Source organism: Ptiloglossa arizonensis, chromosome 9, assembly GCF_051014685.1.
Source record: "Ptiloglossa arizonensis isolate GNS036 chromosome 9, iyPtiAriz1_principal, whole genome shotgun sequence".
NCBI classification, from domain to species: Eukaryota; Metazoa; Arthropoda; class Insecta; order Hymenoptera; family Colletidae; genus Ptiloglossa; species Ptiloglossa arizonensis.
Genome location: NC_135056.1, coordinates 11,454,498 through 11,481,438, shown reverse-complemented (window position 1 = coordinate 11,481,438; position 26,941 = coordinate 11,454,498). Strand labels below are relative to the sequence as shown.

The 26,941-nt window shown below is 43.9% G+C and overlaps 1 protein-coding gene across 6 annotated transcripts in view; it reads right to left on the bottom strand.

The window, feature by feature from the left end:
• The window catches only part of Rbp6 (RNA-binding protein 6), a 1,213,208-nt gene that overhangs the window by 453,302 nt on the left and 732,965 nt on the right, over positions 1 to 26,941 (bottom strand). For all 6 annotated transcript variants that reach the window (XM_076319893.1, XM_076319892.1, XM_076319894.1 and 3 more), the window contains one exon: positions 19,483 to 19,567. In XM_076319893.1, coding sequence (XP_076176008.1) covers positions 19,483 to 19,567 — 85 coding nt within the window. The remainder of the gene's footprint in view (positions 1 to 19,482; positions 19,568 to 26,941) is intronic.

Sequence of the window (26,941 nt, the reverse complement as noted above, 5' to 3'; positions counted from 1 at the left end):
TGGAAAAGAATTATTTCGTGTTTGTAAGGCAATGGTATTTATATTGAGATAATTGTAGAAGGAATTGTTTTAGCGGTAGTTTTAGAACGATAATGGAAGGTAAATAGGAGTTGAAGGTACAGGTACTTGTAAGGACATATTTAGGATAGCGTGACGTACAAGGTTGCACCAAATTTCTACCAAAGTATCTAGAAGAATTATTTCATGTTTGTAAGGCAATGGTATTGATATTAAGACAATTATGGAAGGAATTGTTTTAGCGGTAGTTTTAGAACGATAATGGGAGGTAAATAAGAGTTGAAGGTACAGGTACGTGTAAGGACATATTTAGGATAGCGTGACGTACAAGGTTGCACAAAATTTCTGCCAAAGTATCGAAAAGAACGGTTATTTCGTGTTTGTAATGCAATGGTACAAACGTACAATCACAATATCGTGCAGGTTCGCTGCACGGGGTAGCTAATCAACAGGGCGGTGCTCGGTTCGAAAGATAACATTTTTCTTTCGAACGTTCAAACTTTTAAATAGAAGTGCAACGTTGCTCAATCGCACCGATTTACGTACATTAAAGCTACAATTTTCAAAAATTATTTTTTAAACTCGTACAGTAAGGGATTAACTCAAAGACAGAAAAGACATTTTCTCGAAGAGAGTCCCAATGTCAATTCCAAGTTACTTTCATTAATTCTGATCGATTCAATCCCTTTGCTCACCGAATACGAAGAATCATTTCAACAAAGCAAAACGCTTCCAAAACTCACCTGCTAATAAACGTCACCCGCGCTACAAATTTCAAACATTGCGAGACAAAAAGTTCCACTTAAAACAATACAAAAAAAATAAACTAGTCTTCGAACTCCGATAATCAATGTGTCGATAAAACACGCTCGAGGTGCCCTCCACTTCTCCGCGTTACAAAATTTACATTCCCACCCCTGTTGGATCGTAAACGATCCTTACTCGAAGATCAGGCCCTTTCGAAAAGGTCTCCCGACCTTTCGGTTCCGCGACCTAGTCACTTTTCGATCGTGTAAAAGTTTCCGCGTGGATCCGTGGAGCGGATCTGAAACGAAACGGGACTCGCGGAATCGATATCGCGACGCGTACTCTCGTTCCGTTTCGAGCGAGACGCGCGATGATCGGAGCGGCGGAATCGAACAGCGTGTCCACGTTCCCACGGAGCAAGTAGTTAGGGACTTTGGAATCAGCCGGTGGTCCGGCACCGTCGTCGCTGGGAACTCGAAAGTGTGTTGTCGATTATCGAAGTCGAAGCCCGCTAGGTAATTGCATAGTTCGCTTTCTTGTCCCCGGTGTTATCGGAAACACTTAAGCCGATAAGACGATCGCGGGGCCCAGGGTGGGTGTACGGGCTACGCTTGGATTTTCATAAACTGTTCGTCAGTGGCGAACGATTCGCGAACGGGCGGCGGTGCTGGAAACTGGAAAGAAAACGAGCGGATAATTTCGCATCTCGATCGAAGTGGTTACGCACGGGACGAAGAACACCGTGGAAGCGAACGTGGAAGCGCACGGGAAGGAGACAGAGGGAGGACATTGTTATTCTGGCCGCTTAAATAATTCATAAGCAATATCGCACCGTTGCCGCGGTCACGTCTCGGCTTCCCTCCTGATTGGCTCGAATTTACGATCCATTGTCGCCTGATTGGCCGCGCTTGTGCGACGGATGGTGGTTTCGTAAAGAAAAGCACTTTATCGCCTGAAAGCATTGACGTGCCAGCCGAGTACCGGCCCATGCGTGAAAAAGACGAAGCCAGGGAAAGGAACGAACGAGAAAAAGAGGGGACGAAACGCTTGCGGTAATGTCTCCGACGGCTTCGCCCCTTTCACGTCCCACCGCCACCTTTCCTATCTCTTCTCCTGGACCGCCCGCTTTCACTTCGATTTAACTTTGTCAAATTCCTTCGTTCCGCTCGCGCGGAGACCTCCGTTCGAGTATTCTGCGAGGTGTGAACAAAGTGGAGGCAAATTGAGTCGTGTTTCTTCCTCCGTTTCACCGTTGGGATACAATTGCCGCGTGTGGGGAGGCCACGGTCGTTCTTTTCCTTAATTTCGTTCGCGAAAAACGGAACGGTTTATCGCAAGCGATGGATATTGCGATGAAATTATACCGCGATCGTGTACAACGTTACAAAGGAACTTGTACATCGGGTTGTTCGGAAAGTCGTTTTGTTTTTGTTTTTTTTTTTTTTTTTTTGTGAAAATGAAACACGATTCTTTTAGAGTGTATACATATTTTACTGAATTTTATATTCTCCGTTTTGGAAAACGAAACCACTTGCCGAACAACCCAATAGAATCGAACTTGTATATTTTCATAGGTACACTAGATGGGCTAAAGTGAATTTGCATTTTTTTTTGTACAATTATTCGTTGGATTATAATTTGTATTCATGGTTCCGTTATGTGTTTGTTTTGTAATTTAAAAAATCGTATTTCGGTAGATTTGCACGTTGTTCGATTTGTTAATACGTTATCTGTTATATCGCGACTGCTGTGCAAATTTGCCGTTACTTTGGTTTTTATTTAAACTACCTCTTCAATTATATTTCGCATACATTCTGTTAATGTACTTTGTTCATTGTATTATAATTTGTGTTTACGGTTGTGCTATGTTCTTTTATAATTCTGATCGATTTTGAAAATTGTTTCGACGTAGAATTCGAAAGCTTGTTAAAGCTGAAAAATTCATTTGAGAGTCAGTGAACAAATTTTGAAGACTTCTCGAACAAAACGAGAATGTCGTAGTTCGACACAGGAAGAATTTCGACGTCCATCGTCGCTTCCTTGAAGCATTGCCTTGCACATATTATATTTAGCCGGTGCAACTTTCGTACTCTGTACAGTGTTTCCGTTTAACACTGCATCGGCCCCTCTGTCTCCGTTTTCCTCAAATTTCATCGTGCTCGTACTTCCAGAGTGGGTATGGTAAATGTGGACACGGAGGATAATCCTTGATCCCGGTAAATTCAAGCCAGGGACGTGGGTATGTTGAATGAACGCCGATAACGATGATGCAGTAGTATACTAAACTAGAAAGGGAGTAATCGCCCGCATGATCGGGAATAATTTCTTTCGAGATAGCGGCGATCTAAAATACTTGAAAACTGTTTAGCTACGAATTATACGTAAATACTTATTGCTTGAATTAATTTTCATCCACTGTTATTCGTGTATCGGATTTTACTCGACAAAATCGAAATAAACAGCGTGTCTCGACTATTGACACCTTAATTACTATGAAATACAAAAGTTCAACGAAATTTTATGAAACCTAAATTTCAAATACACAGAATGGACTATTGACAGATCGAAATCTCTCTTTTTGAATAAAGATACGTCTAAAAATCAAAAACTATCCCAAAGTATTAAGGGGGAATTACCCCAATAATTAAAACGAATTTTGCAATACACGATACGATAACTTTGAAAATTACCCTAGATCGCAAATAAAGAACAAGGAAGATTCGGATACAGAATACCAAAAGTAGCCCTCGGATGCGATTTAATCGATCCTAAAAGCTCTACCAGAAGAACTGTTCATTCGCCAAACTTCCCCTAAACGTTCCTAATCAAGGTGCGTTTAATCCTCGAATCCATCTCGCGCGTTCAATGGAAATTCTCCTGGAAGAAAATAACAAATTCGTGCTCTCGCGATTCGATGTTTCTCCGTACCGATCTCGATCGCGCTCCTCGCGTTTCACCCACGAACGAACCCACACAAACACAGACACACACTCTCTCTCTCTCTCCTGAAACAAAGAACGCCCTTATCACCGACCGTAACGATGCTTGATTTATTATGAAACGTCTTCTCGTTCTTCTCGCCCCCTCCCCCCGCTACTCGAGTACTCGGTGTCACGTGTCCGAAGGGCGATTCGAAAAACCTCTTTCTTCGAGTGACGGATTTACCTCAACGAGTTTTTGAACGAGCCCGCAGACGAAAACGTACCTCTTTTTCTGAAGCTTGTCTCCCACCCCTGGCACTCATGCGCAAAACGGGACAGATAAGACCCTGTGTATTCCCGGGGGTTGGGGAGGGGGGCCACGGGGAACGGTAGGGCGGCAAACGAGCGAGAGACGGAAATAGAAGCGGGCCGAGGGACAGAGCGAAACGAGGAGTTTCTTGTGTGTACCGCACCAGAGTGGAGTTTTACGCGTGTTTAATCTGGAAATGGATCGCTCGAGAATGTGGCTCTATGAGGCGAGTTGAAGGGACCGAGAGTTAGCGAAAGCGTGGTGGAGGATGAGGAGGAGGGGGGGTGAGAGGGTGAGAGAGGGAGGGGGCCGAGGGACGACGACGGTGGGGAGCTAGGAAACGGGGTGGGACCGGTATGCCAGTCAGTGGCGGCGCGCTATCTGTCTCCTCCTCGTTATCCTTTTTTCCACTTGTATTGTAAAAACTGACCAGACCCGAGCCTCCGTGCACTTTTCACGGTACACGGGACGAATTTATATATATATTGTATATATAGATAGATAGATATATATATATAGATACATGTACGTCGTTGAAAGGAACAAAGTGATTTAATTGCTCCCTTCCATTTCATTTCTGACACAATTGCACCGGGGGTTTACTTTTACGACGGCCACATAAATCGTTCACCGTCCAGCTGGAACCGCGATAAACCGATATAGCTTGTTTCGTGCAACCGGGTGAACGTCTGTACACCGTCGTTTGTTTTATCACGTCCGCGACCGGTTTTCGATAATCGTTCACCCCCCCGACTTAGTTGTTACTGTTCGCGACGCGATTGAATATAAACGGGGGGATAAACCGTGGTCCCGCGCGCGACTTTTGAAAATCTGTCTTCTGGAAAATATTTTCCGAAATCTTCCCGTTGCTTTCATTTTGCAACCCACTTTTCACGTGGATTGGAAAAACGAAGGATCTTCCGAACGAAGAATCGGACGAGGAATTTGCTTTTAATTATGGGAGTTTTCACGCGACTTCGAATCAGGGAGAGACTCCATCTGGAAGGATTTCGAAAATAATTTTCTCTCGTTGCGTATTCGAGTTGTTCAAGGTTGGAAGTAATACATCGCAGACGAAGAGGGACAGGTTGAGAATCCTTGGTCAGGGGAAATAGGTGATAAAGGACTGCTTTCAGCAGCTCATGCGTAAAACCGAAACGCGATGCTACTTTCTCTCCGAGTCTGCTTTGAATGGACCGGCATACGCGTCTGGATTTTTTCTCACGCGATAGTTTCCAACCCCTTTGTTTTCACAAAGCCCTTCGTACGTTGGGACACGCTCGTTCTTGGACAGAGTAAATGTTTCCTAAAACAAGAGACGCGACAAAAACAATAACACAGGAAATGGCTACGTGGGAAATTAACGAAATAATTTCGACCCGGGTTCGATAACAATTTCGCGCGGATTTTCGGCCAGCTTGGAAATGTTTATCTCGAGCGGAGCGCAGCGATAAAAATATTGTAACGAAAGCGAGGATTCATTCCCGTCGTGATCGCGAGTAAAGTAAATAAAAATACAACACGGCCAGTATTTTCTCGATACGAAAGTAATACGTAAATTTTCCTTTCCCGTGGTGTACGCGTGTAAATAACGTGGCAATTCTTTCGGCAATTTTTCATCGCGTTCGACGCTACTTTCTCGAAGACTTTTCATCCGTGAACGCGGTCGAAATTATCTATTTTGGCAGTAATTGTCTCGAAGCGGGTGACATAAATCGCGGCTGGAAAAGCTAATTTAGCGGATAAAATGTGGCCGCTCTCGAAATAAAGCCGTGGGTCACGTCGATATATCGCGCTCGGCACACCCGGCCGCAGGCGGCTTATATATCATACTAATTATTTATATTTCATGCACCGGTAGCGCAGGTACCTGCTGCCTACAACGTGTACGCGGTATTTTACACCCATGATACGTCGCCATATACCATGTGCAACGTGCAAACTCTATCCACACGGTCCAGCAGCGTGCGTCACGAAAATATCGTCAAACTTCTGCCCGGTTCGGATCACTCGCCTATTATTCCACTACCGCTTCTAGCTTAAATTTTAACACATCTGTCAGCCGACCGATCGTTAATAATAGACCCGCGCCACTGTTCTCCAACTGTGGTTAATTATTCATTTCCATTCGAACTTCTCATCTTCGATTTTAACTTTTATTTACGTAAAGCTTACGGACCGGTGTGTTTTTTTTTTTTAAATTAGCAAACAGCTTTGTTCAGAACTACCCTAAAGGGACTTGTTTTCCACGCAAGGCCTCTTTCGTCCTTTAAGAAGTTTAATCGTTGTCGAATGTAAAAGATCGTTGTGAGAAAATGTTTTTACAAGCTGTTTCTTTTTTACCGATTTATTCTTATCGGATACAAACCGCAAAGACTTTACTTTACAATAATTCTTTCGTTCTTTATTTCATCAGCGGAATGACGCGTAAATTAACTTATTATACAGCTATCACGGTCGAGGAAAAATGTACGAAACTATAATCGCGCGATAAATAATTGAATCGAACAATAAGATGCAACGAGTATCGACGAAACGATCGACTTCTGTTTTCAGCGCGATATCGCGTGCAAATACACGTAGATTTCGGTTAGTTCAAAGAAACGGCGTCCGATCGTCGTCGAAAATACAGTTAGCCAAATTAAACAATTTTGACGGAAGTTTAATTAGTCGGCACCGTTTAAGCGGGGGCCGGTGTTTGTCGAATTTAAAAAGAGCTTTTCGTTGGAGTCGGTTCCGGATAATCCGGCTCCCTCCGAGACGGAATGCATCCCTGCCGACAGATAGTCTCGGGGAAGCCAAAAGTTTCGTCGTAAAATATTTAAGTCCCCGTCCCGATGTGATTTATAACTAAAGGTAACTTTCTCGGGGCCGAGTTTCCCATTTCGACTGCTCAACTGACAGTGACAGTTTACTCCTTGACGAGGAAAGGAATTGGACGGAAAAGTTCCTGTTGATGTTACGCGCTATTAAGGGGATCGTGTTTCCTCGATGCCGGAAATCAGAGGGAATGGTATTAAGGCCGCCAAGGGATGGCTCGAACGTTTTATTTCACGTCGGTTACCGGATACCTTTGAAAATCCCTCCGATGTTGGCTCGTGCGCGAACGAGAATGTTCAAATACGACCAATTTCGACATCGCCCGGAAATGAAATATTCATATAATATTTTCAAGAGCGTGTCCCAAGAAACAAGCGACTGCTCTGTCATTTCCCGGAGAAAGAAGATGGGAAAATTAGCCCGAAACGCGAATACGATAGCGATCGGGCACGCGAGTACCGCGTATAATTTTGTTTCCCTTCCATCGAGTTTCCGATTTCACCTCTTCTCCCTGCGGTTGGAAAACTCGTGAAAATTTTCGCTCGACGATCGGAAAATCGTCGGTTGTTATCGAATTCGGTCGGGTATTAAATATTCATACAACCGATATTTCGTAGCCGAACGTTTAGCGCGTTAATGAAAAATAATTCGGGAAATTAACGGGAGTGACACGAGCCACGAACGTAATTTTACATGGTCGTGCTCTCCGCGATGCACCAGCGAACGCGTATGTACATTATCGTTCAAAAGTTTGGAATCGATACGCGAACCGGGAGGGACAGGATATTTTTAAGAAGAAACGAACACTCTCAAAATGGAGAATGTATAATTTAATAAAATGTTTATGCACTCTGAAAGAATCGCGTTTTATTCGTGTTGAATTAGGAGAAACGAACACCCTCGAAACGATCGAAACAGTTTTACTTATCAGAAAACTAATAAGTAACATATCTACATTTTCTACTATTTTCATTTCTAAAGAATTTCTTTCCCATTTTAAAATACCGAAGAGCTATCGAAAATAATACACGACCAATTTTCAATTAGATACTTGTTCGGGCCCAACGGTAATCAATTAAAATTCAATATCGTAGCATCGAACGCTCCTTTGGCTGAACAAAAAAAAATCACGAGCTGCTGTACGAAGCGAAAATGAAGTATCTTCCAGCCAGTCGAAAAATTTAGGCAGATGGTTGTTTTCGATCGAACGTACGACTTATATCGAAGTATTACGAATTGAACAAATACCAAATCTCGAGAAATATAACTGTCCTTGTCAACGGACGAGAAGAAAGTTTCTCGAGATATAGAATTTTTGGTGGAAATCGGCAAGTGATTCCAAACTTTTAGACCATAGTGTATGTACGCGCGTGTATGGGAGCGGACGACTTGGAATTGCGTCGCGTTGAAAAATTCCCGCGCTCGATATCGGTAAATAGATGAATAAATCATCCGTGGAATTCGAGCAACACCATCGTCTGGAAAGATAACTGGGTGTAGCTTATAAACTGTCGTAAAACGTGACGCGGTGCTTGATTTAGTCGGACGGTGCTCGGTATGCGCCTTCAGCGACGGAAAGAAAATGTTGTGACATAATACATGTACACTCGACACTTTTATACGTATTTCATATGTGTATTCTACCTTTTATACACATATAAATGTATAAGAATATTTTTTACAAAAATACATATGACATTTTTACACGTATTTTATACACACATTGTACGTTTTATATATACATCACATTGAGTTGTTCGGAAAGTCATTTCGTTCTTTCTGATAAAAAATGAAACAAGATTATTTTAAAGTGTGCAAACATTTACTAAATTATATATCCTCCATTTTGGAAAACAAAATAACCTTTCCAACAACCCAATATTTAAAGTACACAAGATACAGTTCGTACGACACTCGTTTATTCGTCCTACTGCGTAATCCGAACAACCTAATATATTATACGCTTTGTATGTACATTGTAGAAGCAGTACAGCTATCGAAATATCACGCGTACGAGAGATGGTCGGCAAGGGGTGTCAAGGGGAGGTGGATGGAGAGCGGGTAAAAAGCAGGGACGCGTTTCAACCCGGATGTAAATGAGACTTCTCGAACTAAGCGATGTTTAACAATTAGAGTAAATCACGCGCGACCGCTGCCCGGTGATCTCTATTCGCCCGGGGCGAGAGCGCGTGTGCGTGCCAATTTTTCCGTAATCTGGTACCGCGACCGCGCGATACCCCACGTCCTAGTTTTGACTTGTTTTCGCTGTGATTACGACCGTACAATGCTCGCACCGCGAAGGTAGAACGAATTAAACCGCTAGCAACAGATGCCACGGCTCTGCCTCGCAGTTTAATTCGCGGCCGTGATAAGCGGAAGTTCCTCGAAAGGTCGGGGATATATATCTTTTGGGATCCTACGCCGTGGCGAGGATTAACGGGTCCCACGCTGAAGCGTAATGCATCGTTGGATTATAATTTATAGAAGACTTTCGGCGACGTAATTCGTCGGTAGACCAAGTGGGGTAGCGTAGGAGGAATGTGAGCGATCGTTCTGACCGTAACCGACGCGTCTTGGGAGAAACGCTCGCTTTTACCCTCATTGGGTCGAATAGGAATGTTTTATTAAAAATAATTTATCGTCGCGGTTGAATTTCCAAGGGTTTTCCTATTGGGATACTCCGGACAATATTCGGACAATATTTGGTCTACTTTCTATTATCTTTGAATCGTCTATCGAAACGTGCTATCGAAGAGATAATTTTCGTAATAATTTTCGAAGACGTACGTTTGAGTTTCTATGGTTGATTTTGTTTGTTTCAAGAGTCAGTTGCGAACGGATGAAAGTTTTCTCGTATAGTTTTACGAGGGAAAGTGTAATTTCCAAGCGCATCGTCCAAAATTTGAACAATCGTCCACGTATTTCCACTTTCTTTGGACTTTGGTTTATCGTTGATCGTTTCTGAGTTATCACGACCCATCGACGGCGAATAAATAAATTTTCTAGGAAATATACAACCGGCCACAGATTCTCTATAAATTTGAAACTGGGCAGTGGGATAGAGTGCATTATAGTTTCACAGAACCTACATACGGGATATGCCACCGCAGATGTTTACCTGAAACTTTCGAACTAGTTGGTTCTCCAAAATCAATACATTGCATTAATTTGTGTACAAATTCATAACGAAGTTAATTTAGGATTACCCACACCCGCGTATCAATATGCACATTCCGCCTGCAGTTCGAACGACATCGAATCGTTCGAAGTTGGCGAATTATTTATAAAATGATACGACCAGCGCGAGACGACGCGCTTCCGTCTCTTCCTCTTGTTTTTATTTCGCTCGCGTGCGAATAAAATAAATATTCACCACGACGAGATTAAATTTCGTTCCATTGTTGCGTCGTCGGATAATATCGTTTGTAAAAATTCTTCTCTCGATATGATAATTACGACGATCGAGCGATCGTTCGATCGATCGAACGGTCTCGTTCGAAGCATAAACCGATCGCGTGAGCCGCGATGACGTTTGAATTTTGTTGGTGAAAATTTTTCATCGACTCGTCGGACAGAGAATAATATACGAGACACCCGGAAGAGTCGAGCGGAATAAAAATTGAAAACTACCAACTGCGATGTGCAGAAATGGGATAGAGGGGGAGCGGGCAAACCGGGCCAGAGGGGTGGGTTACGGAAAGTTGGAAATCGAGAAGAAAAAAATGCAAGTGAGAAAGCCTTTTGGATAGAAGGTGCGCGTGCACGATGACGTTGATAGGTTGCCGTGGTAGGGATGACGACAGAGGAGAGGGAGAGGGTGGTAAGGCAGACGGTTTGTATTTCAAATTTAAAAGCATTCGACAATGGACGCTTCTCGTATTGTTGACTCACTCGACGAAGGAGAGAGGAAAGAAGAAAGAAACGCACAGAAGTGTACGCTAGAACGGCGGGGTGGGCGTTAAGGGGGCTAGGGGGGGAGGTGGGGACGAGGTTCAAGGGAGAGAAGGAGAATCAGGGGTGGCTGGAGTTCTGTAAAGGACTGCAGACAATTTCCGCGGGGCTTAGTGGCTTCGGGCTCTCCAAATAAATTATTCCGCGGATGAGCGACGCTGCTTATTTTTCACCATTTTCCGAGCTACCGGGAATGGCTGCTCCAAGTGTACGTGAAGCGTTTAAGAAGTATCGGTAACAAGAAAGGGTGCGACGAAGACGTAAAGCAACCGTTTTCGTTTATTCGGAGCAACGGTAGCGACGAAGGAGGCAGACGACCACCGACCGAACTTTTCCGCTGGTAACAAAATCGCGGACCGCTTCTGGACTTTTTCCAGAAACTGTACGATCAATTTCGTCGCAATTTTTATTGAAATTGGACCATTTGTGGGTACCCGGCAGCGATCCTATCCAGAAAAATGTCATTGTAATAAGAAACACCCCATTGGTTCTCCTCGTGCGCGCGATGCACCGTACTCGAGGAGAATCCGCAGGTTCGTAAAATATCAATTTCGACGACTATTTATAACTCCGTGCGATTTTCATCGACAATGCGCTCGACGGTGCGCGCGAACTCTGCCGCGAATAATTTCCTTTCTCTCTAATTAATAACGCGAGATCTCGGTCGGGGTTTGGCGCGTGCCGAATCCTTAAGTGGAAACGAGTTTCAAGCATACCAGATCTCGTCACAGATGGACACGTGACGTTATTGTTAAACTCGCCGTAACCTTCGCAACAGAAATATCTATTTATCGCAATATTCTCGGAACACGAGGCAGAAATACCTATTTGTCGCGATATACCTCGAGCTCGGGACACAAGTATCCATTCACCTTAACGTACGACGAGCTTCGAACGGAAATGTCTATTCATCGTAACAATCGTCGAGCTCGGAACAAAAGTATCCGCGTATCGTAATATTCTTCGATTCTCGAAACAAACGTGTCCGCTTGTCGCGACGTTCTTCGAGCTCGAGTTCGAAACGCAAATACACTTAGCTCTGTAATTAACGCGCGTGTATTTGTTCTATAATTGGCGAACGGTTATTGCGTCGAGGAGTACTGATAATCGGTATGGAACGTAAGGGACGATGGAACGTGTTCGGTGCTATCGATAAAATTTCGTCGGATGATAGGAATTACGTTCAAGCGCGTACAATGACCCGTGCTTGCGCCACTTATCGTCAATTTTACTTCTCCGCGGCGTTTCGCCGCGCAACACTTTCTTTTTTCTTTTTTCTTTTTGCACGGTACGTACAATATAATGTAGTTAATAATCGCGTTCCGCGTGGCGGGTATCGCGACACGAAAAGAACATGACACGTGACATTGTACGCGACACGAGGAGAGGACAAGTTCATTCGTGACAAGTCACACGTGTCGCAGCGCTTACACGCGCGTACTCGGCCGGCTCGCGCACGTTCCGCCGTACCCACCTTTCCTCGAAGCTCATTACGTAGTTACAAATCTAATTGCACGCCACTCGTATCGTTACGAATATCGCGAAACGTTTCCCCAACGTGGAAACGAACGACACGGAGGAGAAACGGAACGGGAGCTCGCGAAACTGCTGGGAAACGCGACGATCATCTATTCCCGCGAAACGATGGATAATAAAACCGTAAACGAGGGGGAAGAAATTTTATCGCCAGGATTCCGTTCGCGTTCGGTTTGTATTACTCGATCGATTGTATTACGATCGATTTAGCTATCGGTGATAGCGCGCGTTCCCGATTAAACGCCGAACGGACCGACTGCGACACGCGGATTTGTTCACAGGAATTCGGGATCGTAAATAATTGTAAATATTCACAGTGTCGTTGCTGTTATATCCGTAAGTTTATCGCCTTCGTTTCCTTTATCGCCAATTTCCCGAATTCTGAAGAAACGAGATTGTAATTTTCAATCTTAGATCGTCTTCGTCTCGTTCAATCGTTTCTCTCTTTCAGTTTATTGTTCATTTATCGTCACAGATCGAGAACAATCGAACCTCTTATTATTTATACATCACTCGACGATATCGTTTTATCGTTGTCAATTCCAACGATCGAACACCATGGTGTCCCCACCGTGTCGTTTAATCGATTATTCTTCGTTGGAACGCGATCACCCACCATTGTACGGTACAACGTGAAGAATTTTATTATTGGATCGTTCTCACGTTCAATTATATTCGGGGAGCGTGGGCGCACGCAGTATCGATTGATTTAACTATCGCTGATACGCGTCCCGCGATTAAACCGAAAGCAAATGAAGCTGGCGCAGCCGCGGCACGTGCGATCTATGTATTTTTTAATCAGAACCCGGAGCCGATTAAGCGCAATTTGACGGCCATTCTGATCGTACATAGGCGCCACGCTGCGGGTGCTTACGCGGCAGGTTGCGAAATCATTGTCCCGGACAAATAGAGAGAAACGGCGGCAACTATCGATTCGTAAAATCGCTCTTGCGTGAGTTGCCGGGTGATTTTCGATAATATTAACGTTCTTGTCGTCTGTCGGTGACACGTATAACCGTGCCTCGATGGCAAAAATCTCCCCTACCGCGTTCGTGCCGTCTTCTTCCATCGCGCGATAATTACACGGATAATCGTTTCGCGGTTCGATTGTTCGCCGGATCGATACTGTTTCGCGACACGACCAATTATCGGCCCGATTGTTAAACGATGGTTCTCGATACGGAAAATTTCGCGGGACGAATCGAGAGAAGGGAGTATACATTTTTTTGAAGATACAAAAAGAGATTTATGTATTTAAATTGATGTTCGCGATGCTTCGATTAGATTGCATCGTTTTAGAAAGAAAGAATTTGAAAAGAACGTTTATAATAGTATTCATTTGTGAATGTTAGGGATGAATCCATATTGAAGCAATGTAAATACTGCATTGTGTTATCTTGACGAAAGAGAGTCTGAAACGATCGATTGATAATAATAATAATGATGATATTTAATCTAGGCTACCCTGACCCTAAACTAACACCAGTCGCGCAAATATAAGAATGTAAGTGAGATACAAGTAAGAGAAAGATAAGTGGAAAATGGAGGATAACTCGCAAAGGAACGAAACAACGAGATAATTTACAAGTAACAGTAACGGTACTGTTCCACGAAAGATTGCAACGAAAATAAACGTTTGGAATCTCTCCTCGAAGTATTGGCGGAACGAGTCGCGTCCGTGGAACCAAATATTTACCAAAATGTGATCCATACTGGTCTGCCATCTCGTCGTAGGAAAATTGTAACACGGTGATTCTCTCGGCGAAAAAAGTTTTCTATCCGCAACGAAATTACAGAGATTTAAAAATTTCCCCGGTGAGAATCATCAACCATCCCGTGTGCAACTGCCTAACACCATTAGCGCGTGTTACGTTTTGTAATATCCGGTGCCACGGTAGCCCAATTATTCCATACCGAGAACAGAATACCGTCCCTGATTATTTCAGCGCCGCGTACGCCGAGTGTCGTGGACGCTTCATCGCTTTCGTAATTCGGGGATAATAAGAAACGAACGCGTCGAGGGAGGGGGCCCTCGAGCGGGATAAAAATTGCACGCAGGTGAACGAAGTGAGGTAACCATGGACGATCTGCTACTCGAGGTTGCACAATCGGGACGTTTTCCCCACGGATGAAGCGACGACGAATTTCGATACGCATCGGGGCCACGGTGGAACGGGTAGGACAAGTAGGGGTAAAAGGGCAAAAGGGGGATCCGCGCCGTGAAAGCGGCGACGCGACTTCCGGTCCGCTCCCGAACTACATCTTCTCCCCCTTTGTTTCGTTTATTTTCTCTCGCGCACAACACGGGCCAAGGACCTCTCCAGAATTACACGAGAGCGTTCATTAACGCAAGCGGAGAGGAACGATCCGCTAATTAATGTGACGAAGCTTGTCAGTGGACGAGAGTCGCGCGCACTCTTGCTGGCTTGCGTTTCTTGCGCCCCCACCCCTTCACTCTTCTTACCCCCTGCACCTTGTCATCCGCCTCTCTCCATCTTCGCTTTTCGCTTCGTCTTGCACCCGTGAAGAACGACGAACAGTCGAGGCCGGGGACGAGGCGGAGGCAAACGAAGAAGACAAAAGGGGGACAAAAAGATGAAAGAGTCGCGAGAAGGATGATTCTCGAGAACTCGCGGACGAAAGTAAAAATACACACGGGTCGCATTCGACGTCGTAGGTATGCGACACGGGTGGGGAACCGGGGGAGAATCTTCGACAAGAAATTGATCGAGTAACGGGATATTTATCGATAAGAAATTATTTAATCTTCATCGGTTCCTTGGAAGATTTCGAGGCGGAGACTGCGTTCGAGAGATTCCTGATCGGGTTCGTCGTGCGACGATTTCTCTTCGAGAAACTGTTCCTAGGTGATCGAAATCGGGAGAAATAATTTCGCTAGGACTCCGAACACTCTGGGTGTTTCTGTTTACCGTAGCTACGAATAGACGAATGTACCTGTAACGCGGTACGATCGTTCCGAAACTTATGAATAAAAAATATTAATTTCGGATCTCGGTGCGCGATACGCGACGATCTTCAACTGTAACGAAAGAGGATCTATTTTTTCTCGAGGATTCAAATTCGGTCGTATCGTGTGCGGTAACAGCCAAAGAAAACAAGAGAAGCGACCGAGAACGAGGCGCGGAGAGGAGAAGAGAAAGAGAGATAGATAGAGAGATAGATAGAGAGAGAGAGAGAGAGAGAGAGGCGTGGAACGCGGGAGACGCCAGAAACCTTAATAGGATGCGGCAGTGTCGTCCTTATGCGCGGTACCATCTCGTTCTCGTGTACTATCGAGGAGGTGTTAGACTCCAGCACCGTGCGCTCGCAATTTGCATTAGTCGAGCGAATTACGCGAAATTTATGTGAGTCTGGATATACCCATAGCAACGGTGGTCCTACGGTTAATACGTATTCGGAGTACTTATGGAAGCGACCGCGCAGTCGTCGTACTTATGCTTCTGTGGACAGCTAATGTCCGCAACTATTTCTCTCTGTCCGCCCGTTGCTACCCGTTCCTGCTTTACGATATTATTCCGGGTGTATTGTCTCCTCAGAACCAGGCCGACAGAAACGTATTTGCCAAACTGTGACACGTCACAGTTACGACGATTAATCACTGCCAAAAGCATCGTTCCGGCCGATGCGGGGACGCAACGACGCGTGGCGGCCGGCCCCCGACGCTCGTAATTGTCTAAGCGCGCGTAAAACGAGCCACGAAAAGTTCCGACCTCGAAAACCCTGTCGTCGTCGTCGTCGTCGTCGTTGTCGACTTTTCGCCTCGCCGATGCGCGATTCTGTCTTCGACGTACGCACCTCGTATCACGGGATAGTCTTTCGACCCCTCGTAACGTACCTCGGGTCTTTCTCGACCCATCCTCGCGACACATCGTTCACAGATCGAATAGATCGAAGACATTAGGAAAAGACGCGTTCAGATTTTCCGAATCTTTTCGTCGTGTTTTAAAGTTAAAATATTTCATATATTTGGGACATTTTTTATCGCAAAAATTTTGCGTATATGGTTGTGCAAAAGATGTGGGTTTAGTTGGCTCGTTCGACTTATTCAGAGCAATTCTGTAGCTTGTTTCTTATTTATTCGGACGATACGTAATCGTAGTTGGGAAATGAACAAAGGGGAGAATTTTGGGCAAGCAAAAGTCCTAGTAAGCATAGGACGTAAAATATTGATCTTTGAAAATTTTAGGCAAGCAAAAGTCTTGGTAAGCATAGGACGTAAAATGTTGATCTTTTGTCGCGGTATATTATCATTATGAATTTCTGTATCGAGACTTGCATCGGGTACAAGTTGCACTGTATGCAATTACGAAGAATACTTACGAGCGATGTTCTCGATGCGAGACAAATCTGTTTTTTTTCTATAAAACGTGTTTTCGTGATAACAATGCTGTCAGTCATTACCGATGACTCTTTTTTCAAAACTTATAGTCGTTAAATACGAATATCATTCAGAGGGATTCTCTCCCAGTTGTTCGCTATACTTTCAGGCGACGCGTCTAAGTTTACGCGGAGAGACGCGAGGTGGCATGGCAATCTAATCAATATGGTGGGCTTTCAGGGTCCAGCTGATTTCATCAAGATCCCAGTTCAAGTAGATTTCTCGCATCGACGAGTAAAATGTTATTAAATAGTGTACGATCTTCTGCAGAAAAGAAATCGGAGACGGCGATTCTTTTACGTTTTTATTCTACGTGCGAGTTCTCGAAAATATTTATTATTTCTGCTCTGCAAGAACGATAGGTTAATAAAGAGATTACACTATCATCATTTAGCGCGAATAAATATCACGATACTAAGTACGATATTAAATATTAGATGCGACACAAGTCTGACTGCAGAAATTTCACAACCCAGTCTACGATGTTCGCCATTGTAGATGTTACGTAACACGAGAATTGTATTTAAAAAAACCCATATACACATGTATATACATAACAAATGTTACGGTACGAACGTGTTATAAGCGTTTGGAATTTTGCAATCTCCGTGCTCATTTATCCATTCGACCGAAATTGGAGTTTATACGATAGCGACACATAATTCGAGATAAATCTGAAAAATAAACCACTCGTTTCATGGTCCGACAGAATGACAGTAGTCTTCCAGATCGGTGCTCCTGTCCGTAATTTTGCACGCTTGTCCCAAAAAATGTTCCACCGTTATTCGCGACCAACACGATTCACCGATCGTTCCGCAAAATTCATAATACAATATTTCTCCGTGCCGTTCGCGTCCCGATTAATCTCTGCGCGAGCGAACCAACGATAAGAAGGTACGAACAGCCTAATATGTACACCGATCGATGTTTGCAACGAGTGGCACATATTTATTGATCTCTTCGAAGTGCCATAAAGTGTGATCCAGACCACACTTATACGGGTTACGGCGGAAACCCTAAGAGTCGTGAAACATAATTACGATCCTCCGCTTAAACTGGGACACCGTGGTTGAAGTTTCTTCGTGGCTTGCGCACGTTTTCGTTCGTTGTCGTAAAGCGCGAGGACGATTCCAGAAACGGGGGAAAATATACGCCGAGTACGACAAACGCACGGCTCGTGTTTCCAAAAAGTATTCTTTCTCGTTTGGTAAAACGTCCTCGAAAGGTCTGCCATATTTCATACGGCAACGGGCGAGATTTCCTTGCCACCTTCCTCGCTCTCTCGTTTCCCCGACCGTGGCTCCGATAACCTATCAATTTCTTGCTCCGGCGGATCGAGACAAACACCAGCCGCGGGAATCCGGCAACGAGGGCAATGTATATCCCCGGCACGATCAATTAACCGGGGTCTGGATACAATATCAATTATCTCGAATCGGGAACTATCCGCGGTAAGTTAATTGCTCCCGCGTCACACATTCGATTCGTGACGAAACGATTTTTCTCGTTACGTACCGGCGCGCCAGAATCGATACACCTGGTCGTTTCGTCTTCGTTCGATCGTCGTTGTCTCGCTTCCCCGCTGTCTTCCGTGCTGTCTCTCATTACCCCTTTTTCCGCTCATCACTGTTCCACCGCGCGTCTCACCGGTACTCCCGAACGGATATCGGTGACCTTAAGTGGTCGTTAGGCACGGCGAACTAACGATCCCCTAATTAGTGCGTAATAGTACGCCGCAACGAAGACGTGCCCGGCTTTCCGTGGCCTAACAACCTCCCTCGGTCTCTCGATAAGTATCGCAGCGCGTACTACTCGCTTTGCTGCACCTCGTGGAAAAAAGTAGTCCAACCGGAGCGATAGCTCCCGCGGACGATGAAACGACACCCTAGGAAGATACTACGGCCTACGACCGGAAACGTTACGACGCCGATGCCTTCGAAGATGTTACGAACGCCGATTCGCTCTATAGCCCCGATTACCGGCCGAGATAACCCTCGAGGAGTATTAGAAAACGGAACGTTACGAGCTTTTCGTGGAATCGTTCGAGAGGAATTGAAATCCACTGTATCGATCGAATGCCTCGAATTGTTATTTAAACCGGATTGGAATTATTTAGAAACGAAGGAAAGTAAATAATATTGCGACGAATTTATATTGTCAAATTTTGATAGTTAATGTTACCTGTCCTCGAGATTCTGAGAATGGAAACCGATTTCTATTCGTAAGTATTTTACTTCGAACAGGTTTTGATCGTACTCGCGATACACTTCATCCCATCGCTATATGCGATCATTGATGTATACGTTTGTACAAAATGAAATTGTTAATGTTAAGTACTGTATTTATATGTGAAATAGATTGTTATGTATTATATGTAGCCTTTTCGTAATTGCTACATATTTTTGCGATCACTATTTAAAGTAGAATCTTTCTTCGGCTCGAGGGAACGAAATTGAATAATTTGATCTACTTTCAAAATGTTCGATACTTCGAAGCTGCTATTAGGAACGTATGTATGTTTCTGCTTATAAGTTAGAAATGTTCAATATTTTGAAATTTTCAAGAAAAATTATAACAGTCAAGTATCCAACACTTTGATATACTCGAATAAAGTAACACGTAATGGCCTTTTCGGAGAGGAAAGTTACACTTACGTAAAATGTATGGCTTGCATATTCGATTAAGGGGAATTTATGATTCCGAGGGGTGAAACACTTGGTAATGTGATTTAAAACACAGAGCTGCCTGCGGGATAATGTAGCGCAACGTTGAGTACTTACTTTCTTGCCGTCTAACTCGTGATTACCCTGTACCAGCACTTTATCTACACTTGCGGGATCGGCGAACGTGATGAATCCAAAGCCCCTGCAACATGTAATAATCGCACATCAATTTTATTGTCGTGAATAATAACGAGGATATGCTTCGATGTTAAATACATCGAACGATAGTAAAGTTGTTAGTTTGAAAGAGCGGGTTACATTTTAATGCGTTTCTCTCTACAGAATATTCTCTTTCAAATTTTCCACATACGTTCGTACATATTTCAACGAAGCGTATATTTTTCTCTGCAAAGAGAAAATTTTGAAATAATTTTAAAAAATTTCTCTTAAATTCTACTTACGGATACTAAAAAACTTTCGTTATTTCGTATTCGATAGAAATGAAACTATAACCGAGAATCGTAGCGAGAGTCTTCCAGATAGAGTTTCACTTATTTGCAACGAGAGAGTTACATGCTGGAGAACAGAGAGTTTCGAAGCATAAAATTAAATAATTTTCAAGAAATTAAAATTCATCCTTCCTTGATTCAACTTTTCATAAATAGTATTACAAAGAATTTTAATCTCTTAAAAATCTACTCGATCACCCAACGTTCCGCAAATATCAACGATCTCAAGTTCCTAGTCACGAGTACCAAATTCACCATATTCCCCCAAAATATCCCCCCACTCTGGAATTAACGATACCATTGCACGTTAGATAAATTAAAAGTCATCTTTCCTTGGTTCAACTTCCCATAAATAACATTAGAAAGACTTTTAATCCCTTGAAAATCTACTCGATCACTCAAAATTCCACAATTATCAACGATCTCAAGTTCCTAGTCACGAGTACCAAATTCACCATATTCCCCAAAAATATCCTCCCCGCGCTCTGGAATTAACGATACCGTTGCAGGTTGGAGCGTTCCGTGGTCCGTGGTCACGATTCCGTATTCGCGGAATTATTTCGTCCCGTGTAGTAGCTCTTTTTCCGAGCGGGCTGCCGCTGGAAACACGCGCGCCGGAACATATAACCGGGCGTGGGTAAGGCGAGGGCGGAGGGCGAAGTCGCCGCTCGAGTGAAACAAATATCGGCCGGCGTCCGGTACCATAAATTTCACGCGGGACACCGTGTACATACAGATATATTAAAAGATAGTTTACCGAGGAGGAGCAGCGAGGGGGCTCGAAGGGAGTTGAAGGGAGTTGAAGGGGGTTGGAGGCCGATCTGGAGTGGTTCGCCGGGGGTTGGAGGAGCTGGGTGCACACGGCACGATACCGTGGCGGCGCGGCGAGGACCGGACGCAAAGCGGTTTGCATTTTTCATGCTGGGGCCGCCTCGGCAGTTATTGAAAATATTTACATGTTATTTATGGGGCACACATGCTTCAGGAACCAAACCAGGCGGCAATTTCTCCGATGTAACCCGTACCCCAACCTCCACGACTGTTGCCGCTCTGGAATCGCGAGCGGATTCCGCGATGATGTCCCTGGCGATACGTCCCCGGGTCTTGCGACGAATTAATATCCGAAGACTCGAAACTACCGTATGAGGTACGTGTTGCGACCAATCGGATACGTTTAATGGCGACTATAGATCCCCCTCTTAGAGATTTTGGGACACCTGCTGCTTTTAACGAAGATTCTGAATCGTGAATTTTTAGGCTACTTTCGTCGCCGGATAATAAGAAGCATGCGTTAGTGTAGATACAATCACTGATTGATTCAAGTAACTTGTAAATTATTATATATAGTAATTTTATCATATAACATCTTTGTGTGATCAAAAGGAACGATACTTAGTATTTGTATAACTCCATGTTGTATAGGAGTTAAAGACCGTTAAGTAACTTCAATATCGAAACAATCGCCACGATGTAAATTTTCTCTACTCGTTATTCCGTACAATCAATTCTAACTTATCGTCTATTATGAAATACAAAACGTGCGAGATTTGTCAATCGATCTCCCCCACAAAGTGGAAATTTGCGAAAGAGATTTCCCCAAAGTCGTCAAAGACTCTTCGTGTGAATTCCTGAGAAATTACCACGCGAACTCGACCGGTCGTAGCGAACCATTTCAGAGATTCTAAATTTATAATCGTCATCGAATACCTTCGACAAGTGCTGGTCGCGATTCTATCTACGCAGCGACACCTTTCTCCGCCTACGCGTCGTCTCTTTCCGTTTCTCTCCCTAGACTCTCGGTTATTTCGAGAAGAGCAGAGGCGGCACGATGAAAAATTCTCAAGAAACAGTTTCGCGCCGTTCCCTCTCCGCGATGTCATCCATGACGGGCGAAACAACGAGTATACTCGCACGGATTGAATTTTTGATGTACCCGAGCCATGTCGCCCCGCCTTCTTGTCCTTGCTGGTTCTCCAGCCGGGGCCAGGGATCGGTGGCGACCTCTTGCGCATCGAGCACGATCGAACCGCACGACACGGTTCCATTGGCTGCTCCGAGCACGCGATATACGAGATATTCGGCTCGGGGGTCGAGCAACGAGCGGAATACGAGTGGGAAGCGTTGCACCCGCCGAGCCGGTGTCGCGTGAACTTCGACCATTTTTGTACCTCGTTTGGGGAATTTACGAGGCTCGGGATACAATATTGTGGACCCACGAAATTGGCAGGTCCTCCGGCTTGTTTGCGCAATCGAATGTCACGCTTAAGCGCTCGGCCGATAGAGCTTGATTTACGCGGACCGTTCGAAGGGCGATTAACGTTTTGTGCCCCCGACCACCCACTGACCCTAAAAGTGGGCTTGTAATCCTTATTTTATGAGTTATTTCGCGATTCGAGACGAGATTAAATTAAGAACGTAAGTACGTTTGAAATTGATTCTGTAAAGGTGGTGATGTAACTCCGATCGTTTCAAAATTGACATTAAATTCGCGATTGCTGACCCCTGTGAAGGAGGGAGGAGGAGAAAACCTATGCTCGTAATTGTCGCGAGCGTGGCTTACACCCTTGGGAACGACGTATTAATATTCCGCAGGTACGGGTATTTTATTTTTGTTTCGTTAAGTGATAAAATATGGATGCGTTGCTAATGCATATATTAGGTAGGATAGTATATTTTTGTTTTTTTCTCTCATTGTGTTCGAATGGATGGTACTTAATTTAAAAGTAGATAGGTCGAATTCGAAAGGAGATAAGTAGGGGGTTGGAATTACTTGGTTGAAAATGATGAGAGACGAAAAAGTAGGATAATACCGACCAGCTGCTGGGATATTTTCGACCACCTCGTATATTGTCGGTAACCAACCGGTATTATGTTGACAGAAGCAATTTCGGCCAGATACGTATTTCTACCGAAATGCCAGTCGGAATTACGGAATTATCCGGGAAATCGGAATAAAAAAAAGAAAACGAACAATGTTAATGAAAAATTCTTTCGTCGCTGATCTTACGAAAAATGATCATTTGGAGCCGTGAATCGAGCTACACGAGTACAAAGAGTACCTATTGGGCCTTACCGGAAACAGTGGTAACCATAGGAGAATTGATCGATTCGAAACTGATCAATTAATACAATTTTTGTACCATGGTTGTAATTACTCAAAATTATTATATTCTAATTACGACCACGATACAAAAACTATATCGATTTACTGCAAAAACAATTAATACAAGTGTAATTACGGCTACGATATAAAAACTACATTGATCGATTCCATGAAAATTTAAATTCGATGAATTTAATAAAATTTCGATAAATTTCTCAACGACCGGAAATATTCTAAAATAAATTCTGTCGTTCCCGCTATCACCATCGTTTCGCAGCTAGAATTGTGAATGTTATAATTACTTTTATACCATTCCATAGAATACCCAAACTGGGTGATATTTTCAAGTCGAAATCACTGCAACTCAACGCACACTGAACGATACAATAATCGTAACCATCTCTCGTATCGAAAATAACGAACATAAACGAACAAAATTACCCTTGCCTTACCCCAACACCATCGTTCTACCGTGCAAGTTTCCATCACTTTTTGCTCGCCACTAGTGTCCAAAATTAGCGTAAACTTTGAGTCTGGGTTAGGTAAACAAATTATTGTGGTGCATTATTTTTCCTGGAACGGATGCTGTTTGCTATCTCGGAAGATCAACATTTTAAGCGCATATTTATCGTCGATGTATGTTGACTCGCCAAAGAGATTGTTTAAGTAAGCGTTGCTCCATCAAAATTTCCGTGTGGATACATCGTATACACTGCAGCCGAACTGGCTTACATATTCAAGCGTTTACTTAGACTCGCACTGCATACACATATATCTCTACTATTCAACGCGACAGCTTCATAGCTTCCATAGATCCCTCCTTATAATAACAATACGGCACCCCGTATACCTGTCCCTTATCGCGCAATAAATCTGTTAGCGATAATAAAGCGGGAGTGATTACGAATGAGAGAGTCCGTGTCCAGTTACCATCAACCTCGACGTCATACGTTTCAACGGAATTGGGAACGGTGATTCTAAATTTTCGCGGTTTAACGCGACGAGAGATTTCTACACCACCGGGACAAAATGTAAATTGGATCGAACGTCGATTCGAAGTGGGAGATATTTGAAGTTCGTGGTCGTAACGTAAGATATACTGCTACCGGACGAAACATACGAGGTCAAGTTTTAGCGAGCCATTGTTCCCCGAGAATTCAGCACGCTCGGCAGAGATGTAATTTTAGATTTCGTATCGCTGCAACTTCCTTCCACCGGTGTTATGCAACTGGATCCATAAAGTGCGTAACGTGGGGATCATTGGAAGTTTTCGCGGGAAACGGAACAACGTTGAACCTTTTGAATTTAAGAGCGAGGCTTTCAGCGACGAAATGTGCGATTGTCTCCACAGCGTCGATAATACATTTTTGATGGATAAGAAAACAGTTGAAAACAATGCAAATCCGGAATATATTGACTGAAGTAATTTGGGTAACAAGTGTGACACCTGTCACGAAAATGCTAATAGCTGATTGGTGCGCTTGTTGGTCACCAAAATGATATGTAAGAAGCATAGAGACGAAAAACCGAAACTCGAAAATCAACTACCGTATATGGTAGATCAGGACCATTTTTCAATCCATATCCTATATTGTATTATACACTTACTACATACAGTAAGATTTAATCTTCAGTTGTCAGTACATTCGTATTAAAATGATTCGTATTCAACTCGACCGATTCAATTCAATATTCACTCGCGATTAATTTCACAACGCGAAGTGGAGCGATACCTGAAAGTATCTTTCACCGAGTCTGCAAACCAACAATTATTTTCGGACGTCACGACAACATCTGTATTTTTTACGGTATTATAAAGGGTTTATCCCCGTTAAGAAATAAACGTATTAAATTTCGCGTGGCGAAAACTCACGATAAACGACGAGACACATAGAGATGCAATCGGAGAATTCGCGGCAAGTTGAACAAATGAAACGCAATTTTCCTACGTGGTCCTCGAAGAATCGTTGGAACAACCGTTTTTCACCGTACCGAGGCGAATAAATTCATCCGCGTTTACGATTTCATTGTCAATTTATTCAACGTGCAGTTACATTGCTTTGGAGCAATGTACGTATGCATGTGGGTATGTGAGCGCAAAATTTGGAAAATTCCCTCTCGGCCCGGGCTCGGCGTTGAAACAACAATCGTGACAAACGAACGTCTGCTGAATCGGCAGTAGTCCAATCAACATTAAAAGACCAAACAGCGCGATACCGAATACTAGAAAAAAAAGAGAAAAAAAAAAAAAACACTGACCACCGCTATCCACACATTTACATGCGTTCGGCCAACTACCGTCGGTTCTCTCGTACGTTTTACGACTTCGTGTTTACGACGATTCACGGGACGAAATCACGGGCACATAGAATACGCGATATCGCGCGAAACATTTATCGATCCTCTAATTCGATATGCGTTGCATCCGTTCCACGTTGAATCCCAAAGTGACAATATGCATTTCGACATACGCGCGATTGTTGCTCGAGCGGCGTCGAGACTCGAAGGAAATTTTAAAAGGTTTCCAACCACCTCTCGGGTCTTCCTAAGCGTTCGGTTTTCCTATCGCCCGACGAATTCGATCGGGGAAAACCGGCCAGGGAGGAAATTTCCCACGATATTTTATTAAATCTCATTTGTGTCGTCGCGAGTAACGATCACCGAATTGAAATTCATTTTCGTATCGCGATTACAGTCTGGAAATATTCGCTTCGATTCGAATTGCCGCGGAATCCGATCACTCGTCGTCGTTATCGAAAGAGATTACGGCTTTCGTTTAGAATTTTTTACGCGTATTTCGAATCGAGTACCGAACGCACGACGAATCGGAGTATTGGTTCGATCGGTTGTTTGAAACAACAAACGTATATTAACACCTAGAGAAATTTTAGAAATTTTAGAAATTTAAGAAGTACAACGCTGTCGCTTGTATTCTGACTTCGTTTCTCGAGTGTCGATTATTTTAACTGGATGTAACATCTGAAAATAGTACCATATCGGTGAATCGACTAAAATTTGAAATAGTTCGTAAGAAATATACCGGATTAAATTTGCAAGATCGAGATGAAACGTACCAGTGTCGAGAATAGTGATTCTCTTATTCAATTTTGTCTCCGAGGTCGATAAGTTACTTTCTCGTTATTGGATCGTTATTTATTCTTCGAAGTACGTTACACCAAGTTTAATCTCTCGAGTAAGAAATGAATCGTTCCTGAGTGTTCCCGTAAATCGTATCATCTCGAAAACGTCTCGTAGACACCCATTCGATCACAGTCTGTACAATTTCGCGTAATAGAAAATTCATCGCGAAACGAGCGATGATTCGAGATCCTGCAACGTACACACGATTCGAAAGACGATTCGCTTCGAGAGTCCAACCACTCGTCCCGTTGTACTCGGGTGTAAAACGATCGATTCTCCGACGAATCCCACCGCTTCTCTCGAAAGCAGCCCGAAAGACGATCGACCCGATCGACAGCCTCGGAACGGTGCCACCGAAAAACACTCGACGGAACAGGTCGTTTCGTTATCATCGTCATCGTGTGTGTAACTTCGTTCGACCACGCAGCAAAAAAGGAAAAAAAAAGGTAAAAAAAAAATCGAGATTTCCTTCGGTTCGTGGGATAAAGAAGGGAAGCAGATCCATCGTTCCGTGCGGCGTGGCCCGCCACTTGTCACTCGACCATTGTACGTGAATAATCTATAAAAGGCTGAGTAGATGGATGGCGGCTGACGTGTCCCTTGTCTACTTGAGCACGGCTTCTACGATCCTCTACTTTTCATCCTCCTCTGGCTACCGCCCTCGTCCGCCTTAACCACCCTCAGCTGGTTTACTTCCCCTTTCGTCAGAGCCAACCGAGCCGCGGAAGAGTGTCACGCCGGGCTGACGCGGTGCATTTGTTTGTCGCACCCTCTCCACCGCGAGGAAAAGAGCCCTCTTCGTATAGGGCCAACCGGGTGGATG